This window comes from Hylobates moloch, unplaced genomic scaffold, assembly GCF_009828535.3.
Source record: "Hylobates moloch isolate HMO894 unplaced genomic scaffold, HMol_V3 SCAFFOLD_11, whole genome shotgun sequence".
In the NCBI taxonomy this organism is placed as follows: Eukaryota; Metazoa; Chordata; class Mammalia; order Primates; family Hylobatidae; genus Hylobates; species Hylobates moloch.
The window spans coordinates 60,927,746-60,939,443 of record NW_026652286.1 but is presented as its reverse complement, the minus strand read 5'-3'; the positions used below and the strand labels follow the sequence as shown (position 1 = coordinate 60,939,443).

Below are 11,698 nucleotides of genomic sequence, written 5' to 3'. Positions count from 1 at the left end.
GTTTTGAGTGAGTTTCTTAATCCTGAGTTCTAGTTTGATTGCACTGTGGTCTGAGAGACAGTTTGTTATAATTTCTGTTCTTTTACATTTGCTGAGGAGAGCTTTACTTCCAACTATGTGGTCAACTTTGGAATAGGTGTGGTGTGGTACTGAAAAAAATGTATATTCTGTTGATTTGGGGTGGAGAGTTCTGTAGATGTCTATTAGGTCCACTTGGTGCAGAGCTGAGTTCAATTCCTGGGTATCCTTGTTAACTTTCTGTCTCGTTGATCTGTCTAATGTTGACAGTGGGGTGTTAAAATCTCCCATTATTATTGTGTGGGAGTTTAAGTCTCTTTGTAGGTCACTCAGGACTTGCTTTATGAATCTGGGTGCTCCTGTGTTGGGTGCATATATATTTAGGATAGTTAGCTCTTCTTGTTGAATTGATCCCTTTACCATTATGCAATGGCCTTCTTTGTCTCTTTTGATCTTTGTTGGCTTAAAGTCCATTTTATCAGAGACTAGGATTGCAACCCCTGCCTTTTTTTGTTTTCCATTTGCTTGGTAGATCTTCCTCCATCCCTTTATTTTGAGTCTATGTGTGTCTCTGCACGTCAGATGGGTTTCCTGAATACAGCACACTGATGGTTCTTGACTCCTTATCCAATTTGCCAGTCTGCGCCTTTTAATTGGAGCATTTAGCCTATTTACATTTAAAGTTAATATTGTTATGTGTTAATTTGATCCTGTCATTATGATGTTAGTTGGTTATTTTGCTCGTTAGTTGATGCACTTTCTTCCTAGCCTCAATGGTCTCTACAATTTGGCATGTTTTTGCAGTGGCTGGTACTGGTTTTTCCTTTCCATGTTTAGTGCTTCCTTCAGGAGCTCTTTTAGGGCATGCCTGTTGGTGACAAAATCACTCAGCATTTGCTTGTCTGTAAAGTATTTTATTTCTCCTTCACTTATGAAGCTTAGTTTGACTGGATATGAGATTCTGGGTTGAAAATTCTTTTCTTTAAGAATGTTGAATATCAGCCCCCACTCTCTTCTGGCTTGTAGAGTTTCTGCTGAGAGATCAGCTGTTAGTCTGATGGGCTTCCCTTTGTGGGTAACCCGACCTTTGTCTCTGGCCGCCCTTAACATTTTTTCCTTCATTTCAACTTTGGTGAATCTGACAATTATGTGTCTTGGAGTTGCTCTTCTTGAGGAGTATCTTTGTGACGTTCTCTGTATTTCCTGAATCTGAATGTTGGCCTGACTTGCTAGATTGGGGAATTTCTCCTGGATAATATCCTGCAGAGTGTTTTCCAACTTGGTTCCATTCTCCCTGTCACTTTCAGGTACATCAATCAGACATAGGTTTGGTCTTTTCACATAGTCCCATACTTCTTGGAGGCTTTGTTCATTTCTTTTTATTCTTTTTTCTCTAAACTTCCCTTCTCGCTTCATTTTATTCATTTCATCTTCCATCGCTGATACTCTTTCTTCCAGTTGATCGCGTCAGCTACCGAGGCTTCTGCAATCTTCACGTAGTTCTCGAAACTTGGCTTTCAGCTCCATCAGCTCCTTTAAGCCCTTCTCTGCATTGGTTATCTTAGTTATATATTCATCTATTTTTTTTTCAAAATTTTTAACTTCTTAGCCATTGGTTTGAATTTCCTCCCATAGCTCTGAGTAGTTTGATCGTCTGAAGCCCTCTTCTCTCAACTCGTCAAAGTCATTCTCCATCCAGCTTTGTTCCGTTGCTGGTGAAGAACTGCGTTCCTTTGGAGGAGGAGAGGTGCTCTGCTTTTTAGAGTTTCCAGCTTTTCTGCTCTGTTTTCTCCCCATCTTTGTAGGTTTTTCTACTTTTGGTCTTTGATGATGGTGATGTACAGATGGGTTTTTGCTGTGGGTGAACTTTCTGTTTGTTAGTTTTCCTTCTAACAGACAGGACCCTCAGCTGCAGGTCTGTTGGAGTTTGCTAGAGGTCCACCCCAGACCCTGTTTTGCTGGGTGTCAGCAGCTGTGGCTGCAGAACAGCGGATTGTCATGAGACTGCAAATTCAGCTGACTGATCGTTCCTCTAGAAGTTTTGTCTCAGAGGAGTACCTGACCAAGTGAGGTGTCAGTCTGTCCCTACTGGGGGGATGCCTCCCAGTTAGGCTGCTCAGGGGTAAGGGACCCACTTTAGGAGGCAGTCCGTCCGTTCTCAGATCTCCAGCTGCATGCTGAGAGAACTACTACTCTCTTCAAAGCTGTCAGATGGGGACATTTAAGTCTGCAGAGGTTCCTGCTGTCTTTTTGTTTGCCTGTGCCCTGCCCCTAGAGGTGGAACCTACAGAGGCAGGCAGGCCTCCTTGAGCTGTGGTGGGCTCCACCCAGTTCAAGCTTCCTGGCTGCTTTGTTTACCTAAGCAAGCCTGGGCAATGGCAGGCACCCCTCCCCCAGCCTCGCTGCCACCTTGCAGCTTGATCTCAGACTGCTGTGCTAGCAATCAGCGAGACTCTGTGGGCATAGGACCCTCCAAGCTAGGTGCGGGACACAATCTCCTGGTGTGCCGTTTTCCAAGCCCGTTGGAAAAGCGCAGTATTAGGGTGGGAGTGACCCGATTTTCCAGGTGCCGTCTGTTACCCCTTTCTTTGACTAGAAAAGGGAACTCCCTGACCCCTTGCGCTTCTCGAGTGAGGCAATGCTTTGCCCTGCTTTGGCTCATGCACAGTGCGCTGCACCAACTGTCCTGCACCCACTGTTTGGCACTCCCTAGTGAGATAAACCTGGTACCTCAGATGGAAATGCAGAAATCACCCGTCTTCTGCGTCGCTCATGCTGGGAGCTGTAGACCGGAGCTGTTCCTATTCGGCCATCTTGGCTGCACCCCTCCCTTTTTTCTCAGTTTCAATACAATTTCAACACATAGTGATGCTGTCAATTGCATTTTCTTCAAAATATACACTGCTCCTCTCCATGGGAAAAACCATGGATGTCTGTCCCATTCAGGTCAGGTTTAGCCATGTGATTTGTTCAGTCAGTGAAACGTGAGCAGAAATAACATGTGCCACTTTTAAGGAGAATCTTAAGAACCATTGTATGATTCCCCTATCATCTGTTTTTCCTTCTACAACAGTGGTCCCCAATGTTTTTGGCACCAGGGACTGGTTTCATGGATGAAACTGTTCCATCTCACAAGGAGTGCACAACCTAGCTCCCTCACGTGTACAGTTCAAGATAGGATTCACCATCCTATGAGAGTCTAATGCCTCTGCATTAGATCTAACAGGTGACAGAGCTCAGGAGGTAATGCTCACTCAGCCAGGGCTCACCTCCTGCTGTGCAGCCAGGTTCCTAACAGGCCACGGACAGGTACTGGTCTGAAACCTGGGGTTTGGGGACTCCTGCTTTATAAGATTAGTATGTCCCAGAAACAGACTATTCTTTTAGACTTCAAACTCAAAATGAAGATGACATAGGACAGAGTTCTAGGCCATCTGCAGTGAATATAAAGGCTGAAATAAACCTCTGTTCTATACCAGTGAGATACTGGGACTATTGATTGTGACATAATTTAGTCTAAGATGGGTAGATATTTAATAAATGTTGAAGAAAAGAAGGAAGGTTATAGAGACCTAGGAAAAAATAGCAGGGTAATTCAGGAGTCAATTTTGTTTTAAACCAGAACTGTCTGTTGAAAAGAAAGAAAAATTAAGCTTTCATGAGTTTCTAATTATGAGAAATATAGGAATTAGAGTTGAAAGGAGAAAGGGGAAGAGTAGATTGTAGAGAAAGAGAGTATATTTTTGGTAATGCAATCTTGGGAAGAAAGTGAAAGTAAATTCTCTCTAGATTAGCATGTCCTTAAGATGTCTGCAGGGAATATTTAAAGGATCTAAGTATCTGCTAGTGAGGTGTTTTGAGAATCCAGTACATATGTATAAAGAATCCTCCTTTAGTTAAGCCAAGCTAAGTAAGTTAAGAATGCTTTTTCTATTTTAAATGTCCAAGTTATTCTGCTTCCATAGCCAAAGAAAGGCTACAAACCTGACTAAAACAACATCTAGATTAAGACTATATGTAATTACAGCCAATTCTTATCATTCACAGAATGTTCTATAAACATGCAGCAAACAGTAAATTAGTGAATAATCACCATTACTCCTGGAGGAAATACAAGCTTAGGTTGCTGTGAGCCTTTAGTCACAACGTGTTCGTCAACTAGTCAAAGCATAACCTTGTTTTCTGTGTGTCCTTGTTTAAAGACACCTTATTTATTATATATTGACTCACTAACACTGAACTTGCAACAACAGCACTTTATTCATGCAACTTATTTAACATATGTATTGTCTATATTCAGTTATCCCTAGTCCCTTGATATTTGCAGAGCATTGGCTCCAGGACACTTCCTCCCCTCACCCCACCAATACCAAAATCTAAAGACGCTCAGGTCTCTTATATCAGGTAGCTTAGTTTTTACATGTAACCTATACATATCCTCCATTATACTTCAAATCATCTCTAGATTATTATCCCTAATATAACATACATCTTATATAAATAGTCATTATACTGTCTTGTTTTTTATTTGTATTATTATTTTTCCAAATATTTTCAATTAATTATTGATGAAATCTGTGAATATGGAACCCACAGTTATAAAGGGCTGACTGTATTTTCTATGTATATTACAGCCATCTTGTGCTTAGAAACACTAGATAACACATCCGCTTTATTCTTGGAGGCCAAGTTAAACAGTAAAATCACCAATAAAATACACGAACATGCAAAAGATGGCACTAAATAGATACTGAAAGTTTGTAGTATGAGAACTGAAACAAGAAAGCAGAGGGTCACCTTTTTCAACCTCAGATGGGGACATGCACTTCAGTAGTCTCAAATGTGTACCACTCTCTGCATGCCCATGAATGACTGCAAAAATGCCACCAATATTGATTCTGGTATTGCAAATAAACTTCAGCAAGTAGCTAAATTTGTAAATGCAGAATCTGTAAATAATGATGATCAACTGTATATCCGAACAACTGAAAAGAAAAGAATAAAATGGATTATGAGTTTTGCCCACCAGTGAGAAGAGGAAGATATTGGATGGATGGATAAATAATAAATCTAGCAAAGTGCCTTAAATGTGGTAGAGTTTTAGTAAATGTTAGTTTCCTTCCCTATCTTTATCCCTTTGTTTTCTCTTGCTTTGGTAAAATACATGTCACCCAAAAAATTTAAGTAGTACAAGAATATTGAAGGTCCACTCTACCAAATAGAAAGCATTAGGTGGCAGAAAGGTTTTTTCTTAGCATTTCATTTTACTACTGAATCTATTGCATCATACTTAGAGATGCCCTATCATCTTAATGCAAATCTTAAAAGCATGTTTATATTAAAATGTTAATATTTAATAAGCTAAAGTCAATACAGCACCCTCTAATTTAGCCAGTGTTAAGTTGTCTTTTTGGGATTGACATAGCAGATATTATCAAAAAATTTAAATAGAATGACCCTGTTTTGTCACATAGATACTGCAATTTTCTGTTTCCACATTATCTCCTTTATGATTTATATTGTGCTGTTAATTGGAAACATCTGAAACAAAAATTATTTTAAACTCACAACTCTAACTTATAAGACTAATAATAAAACATCATAGTTTTCTAAGTTATTAAACTTACAGAAAAGATATATACCTCAAAAAAAAAAAAACAGAGAAAGTACATGATGAGAGATGAGTAAATTATCACTCTCATCCTGACAGTTTTCTTTTATGGAAATATCACCTGCAAAAAAGTTTATCAAGACAAACTTTTTACAATCTCTGTTAAATTCAATGAATGAACTGTGAAGGATAAATTGGAGCCATTATAATCTTACATTTCTTATGTAATATTCATAATCATAGTGTTACATAAGAGCGAGCTAATGTTAACAAAAGGAGCAATTTAAATTCCCACTTCCTTGGAGAATGGGGCTCTGCTTGACAAACAGAGCTTCCTGTCCCATTTGCAACACGCCCATGCAGCTCCTCCAGTGCCAATGAGACCCACACTCTCATCTCAGTGATATAATAAACCCTCCAAAACAGAGGAGAAAATGAGGCAAACAAGCCCACTTCATTTCAGCTTGTCAGCTTTAAATAAAATCTTCTGGAGCTGAAAATGGGAAAGTTGAGGGAAGATAATGTGTGAAGTAACCAAATTCAACATTGGGACAAAACATACTACATTACTACTTTTTTTTTCTTGATCTGCCACAAAAGTTTTTGAAATTTCACTATAGGTAATTTTTAATGAAATATCTTTTTGTGATGGAGGACTTAGAGAAAAAGTGTTCTTTTTGTTTATTTTTTCCCTTCCCTCCACCCAATGATGCCCTAGCTAATATCTCAAGTCATCTCAAGCCCTTATGATATCTTCACGAGTAATATATGACCTTTGGAATAACTCTCAATTATCAATATTTATATCAAAGTTGGTACAGCTGAGCATACTGAAAAAAATGCATGCTTTCTGTATAATTTAAATTAATTACTTACATAATACTTTCTTGGCACTGATTTTTTTATGCAAAATATTGGACCATGCTTTCTGCATAGAAAAAAAAATGTTAAGGGCAAAAATGCATTGAAAGGAAAGTAAAAATAAACATTCTATTGTAATGGAAATATTTGAATAGCACTGAGGTAAGCAGTGATTGGTAGTGTAAATCTCTTCCCACATCCTCTTCCCACTACACACTGCCCCTACCCCCAGCTCACCTCCTAACACTTTTTCTACTTTGCATTTAGGAGGCTCTAGTCTGTTCTTCCCCTTAAATCTCTCTATATTCCTTCTTTTCTCTCTTTGACGTTACTTGTAATTTAGTCAAATTTTCCCTTTCCCCATACTTCCTTAACAAGCACTTGCACTTCTTCCAGGGAAAGACAGTACCACTGGGTTCCAGCAGACATACAGCACAAACTGTGTATATACCAATGGCAGTGAAGAGGGACAAGTCACTTTCCTTCTCCCTTAGATGCCCTAGGGTGTACCCAAATTGTACACCCAAACATCTTTTCATGCCTTTTATTTTTATTTCCAATACAATGTTTCATGTATTTTCCAAATCATTGTAGAAGACTTTTTCTTATTCTGTTATACTCTCCTCTAGCATTATAATATGAGCCCTCTGATTTCAAATCCTTTTATCTTAAAATTCCTAAATAACTTTGAGTGAGCAGTGCATAGAATGATAGTTATGTTGAGGAGTACGATCCCTTCACCACTTTTGATGGCACATTGTTCAGAAGTTCTTTTGGGCACTCTAATATAAAATGTGATTTCAGATGTACATTTTTAATATATTTTAGAGATTCCATGGGATAGAAAAGAGTGTATGGACTATGGACTAAAAAGACTTCAGTTTGAGGCTTGGCAAATCAACATTTAATACAGTAACCATAATCAGCAAACGGTTTTTGAAACCTATTATTCACTTGTAAAATTTGAACAAAAATGTTGTGTCACAGGATGATTAAATTAATATTAGGTATGTTGGAGGATATTTTTGATTCTTATTTTATGATCATTGTAATTGTTATTATAAAGCCAAAGAAAATAATGTATTTAAAGTTAACTTTACCTGGCTATTAAATGTCCATTAAAAATGTGAATGATGATATTATGCAGCTTCCATGTATATACTATATTTTGCAACCAGTAAAATTGTGCCAGAATCTCCAGGTTATTTTCTGCAGTTTAAGGTAAGTGAGGCTAGTGCCTTTTAGCACTCTTAGGCCCAGAGTTTCCATGGTGTTATTGCACTTTTTATTCTAACAAGCTTCTATATCAATAATCACATCGGTGTAATATAGGACCATCATGTGGCCTGAGGTATCCATTTAATGACTAATCTTGTCAAAAGGAAAGCAAATGGACTCATTTGCTTAGGAGGTATCTGCTCTAAGCTGAGGGTTTTTTTTATTTCCCCACAGTGATGGCTGGGCTGACAGGTATGATGTGACAGATGGATATCAGCGAGAAGCTGTTGGTGGCATCACAATCAAGCTCCAATCTCCCGATGTCAAGTGGTTTGATGATTATTATCTGAAGCTCCGGCCAGAAACAAACCACCGAAACCCTTGGTTTCAAGAATTTTGGCAGCATCGTTTTCAGTGCCGACTGGAAGGGTTTCCACAGGAGAACAGCAAATACAACAAGACTTGCAATAGTAAGCAGATTTATTGTTTCATTTAAAATGAATAAGGCTAAGCCTCCAATTTAAGTAAACCATGTCATGGTGATAGTGGCTGTAATATGTTACAAGGGAGGACTCTTACATAATTAGAGTGGATATTGCCACTTATGGTGATAAACAGGTTTTAGTCTCATTAGGAAAAACATATCAGAGCAAGTATTTAGTGATATTTTATGTGATTAGATCATTTCTATTTGTATCATTCAAAAAATTGAATGTATTTCCGTAGGCATTGTGCTAAAAACATCACATGAGCTCCAGAATGGAACTATTTCTGACATCCTCGAATGCAGTGACTACATTCTGCTCATTTCTATTATCCAGAGTAGTTAGCACAGTGGAAGCACATAGTAACGGTTTCATATATGTACAAAGAATGAATAAATGAGTGTTGAAGGACAGATCGAGTTGCTACTTCCATCAGTAAACCACAAAATAGTACCAGGGATTTGCTATATATAATTGTGATGTTTCAGGAAACATAACCTATGTAGAGCCATTCATTCAAGCATTCAACAAATACTTATAAGAGGCTAAGAATGTACCAAATTTTGCTTTAGCTGTAAGGATACCAAGATGGAGAAAGCTAGTTCTTGCCCTCAAAGGTTTACTATCTTGGAAGGGAGATATTAATGCCAACAAAAATTGCAATTGAAAATTATAAGTGTTATGATAACTAAGGGTTTAAAATAAGGGCTTGGGTTAATATTATCTGTAACATGTCCAAAACGAATCTTGAATCTAATAACCAGGTAGAGCCAGCATATACTTTATCTATCTATATCATCTATCTATCAAACATCTGTGCCTGCAAAAGATAAAGTTTGTAAAAATTGATGAAGGATTTTTTTTGGAACTGACTTATCCTGCATCGTGTTATAAGAAACCCATATGCATTTGCATTGGAGGAAAATGCAAATTGAACATGAAACATTGTTCAAATTTTTGAATGATATAAATAGTAATAAATTATCTAAAATCTTACTAGAGTGAATACATGCTCTGATAAGTTTTTGTTAGTTGGTGGTATAGGTGCCTTTACCCATGGTGCTGGAACACCAGAATTCAGTGGGGCAGTGGGCTTGAAATCCTGGTCCATTACCCAATTCTATTCCACAAAGAGGTTGTCACATACCAGCAACAAAATGACAAAAACAGAAACAATTTAGTGAGCTATTCATAAAGATTCCTCCCTCTGAGGTCATGTTCTTCCTATGTTTCTGGTATCAGTTTGTTCTTTTGGGAAATGATGGAGATAGTCAATGGTGGTTTGTGATTGTTTTTAAATGTAATTGCTTCATAAAACAAGAACCCAGAATCTCATATCAGTTCCTATTTGGGTAGAAGAGGAGGGGAAGAATGCTGGAGTGTGGGATAACACACCCATCAATGAAATCCAGAAACCATTGCAACATAGTGTGAGAGTATGTTTGCTTCTCTCCCACTTCAGATCCTTCTAACTCTGACCAAATCCTCAAATGCTTACTCATTTCCTTTGTTTTCATTTTTTATGGCAAAATATGTGGGAAACAATAGCATTGTCACTTATGGCTCACAATTTCAAATTTGTAGCTAATTTCATATTTTAACAGTTCTATCTAGTTTCTGAAGAAAACAGATTTATTTTCTCTCTTGAGATTTGGGGATCATATGTCCTTCCACGGTCTATTCTGTGTTTGTATACTTATTACTATGTGTAGCTTCATTGAAGGAGTTCTGAAAGGTAAGCAGTAGCTCTGATCTCATCTTTAGTTCCTCTTTTGGAGGAATTAGTGACAACACTAACCGGTATATTTAAGGGAATTTTTCCAGTTGGCCTGCACCCTCTTTCTTTATTAATTTATTCTTTTCCCACTGTTTTTTCATCTGAAATGCCTCCTCTTGAAAATAGTTATTTGTTTCTCTGACTCTTTATTTGCTGGAAGTCCTGCTTAAATATAGCCTTGAAAACTTTACTTGATTTCCATGAAAATACCATTTCTATGGAAACCATTCTGTAAAATCCTCCCTTGACCTTGCTGCTGTAGCTCTCTATCTCTCATGTGAGCACCTTGGTGTGATCTCTCTGCTCAGAATCTGTTCTTTACTGCAGTCATGGAAAGCACCACTTAGTAACCCCACCTTGGAATCTCCTCTGACAACAGATGTCATTTAGTACTTAGGCATTGACACTTTATATGTACTACCTCTGTTATTCTTCTTAATGAGAGATGTATAATATTATCTTTATTTTAAAGATAACAAAAGCATGATTTAGAGAGACAAAATAAGTTCCTCCAGTCATATAACTATTAAAAACTAGAACTTAAAACTGAACTCAGATTTGTCTAGAGTTTAGCCAATATGCTAAATAAATTAAATATAACAGATTAAAAATCACCACCAAATCTGCATTATATAATAGTCAATATAGTTCAAAGATACAAGGAAAATAATTCTTAGATTTATGTCTTACTATGAAGTGCAATAAAGGATACTAAAATATTCACTACCTGCTACTTTTGAGCCTAGTTTCTTATGTAATCCAATGTCAATTGAATATTTCTTCCCTATCATGTATGACAGTTTAAGTTTTTCCACACCCTTGTTAATACCTGGTTTTTTCTTGTATTTGACAATCTGTGAGTGTGTAGTTCTATTATATGGTGATTTCAATTGGCTTTTTCATGATGTATTTCAAAGTTAAGCTCCTTTTCATGTTTTTGGAAAGTTGGTATCCTCTTTTGTGTCTGTTCAAGACTTTTGAACATTTCTTTGAGTTTATTATCTTTTTAATATCTATTGGAAGAATTCCTCATATAGTATGGACATGAGCCCTTTGTCAGCTGTATGTATTGTAAAATTGCCAAAACAGAATTTTGACTTTTTTATAACCTTACTGTATCTCTCATTTACTACTTGTTTTCTTTTTGTTCAATTTGTTATTTAGCTTTTTATTCCTCTGTCTTTCCTGCTTTGTTTTGTATTAATCAATAATTTTTATTATTCCTTTTATCTTAACATTTTTGTTTCATCTCTTTATATAATTCATTTGGAGTTTTCAATAGAAATTACCAAATGAGTCCTTAGTTTAATACAGAATATTTTAAGTTGGTTCTTTTCACATTCAAGAAGCTTGCAAATATTTAAATCTATAAACCCCTTCAGAATTTTTTTTGCAATTGCCATATAGTTTACTTTTATATGTACTCTATATACCACAGGACTGTGTTATGATTATAGTCATAGATGATCAATAGTTTTATATTTATTGAGGCTATTGTTCTACATTCCTTCTTGTACTTCCATTCTCCCATCTATAATTCTTTCAGCCCAAGGAAATTTCTTTAGTATTTCTTGTATATGCAGATTTACTGCCAGGAGGTTGTATTAGTGTATATTTTTCTTAGAATATTTTTATTTTACCTTTTATTTTTAAAAGATATTTTCACTGAGTATAGCATTTGATATTGGTAGGTTTTCTTTTGTTCACTTGCTTCATTCTTATTTTTTT

At 36.8% G+C, this 11,698-nt stretch overlaps 1 protein-coding gene across 4 annotated transcripts in view; it reads left to right on the top strand.

Moving 5' to 3' along the window:
- Window positions 1-11,698, top strand: part of GRM5 (glutamate metabotropic receptor 5) — a 578,520-nt gene that overhangs the window by 420,439 nt on the left and 146,383 nt on the right. For all 4 annotated transcript variants that reach the window (XM_032167126.2, XM_032167124.2, XM_032167127.2 and 1 more), the window contains exon 4: window positions 7,943-8,178. In XM_032167126.2, the coding sequence (XP_032023017.1) occupies window positions 7,943-8,178 (236 nt within the window). The remainder of the gene's footprint in view (window positions 1-7,942; window positions 8,179-11,698) is intronic.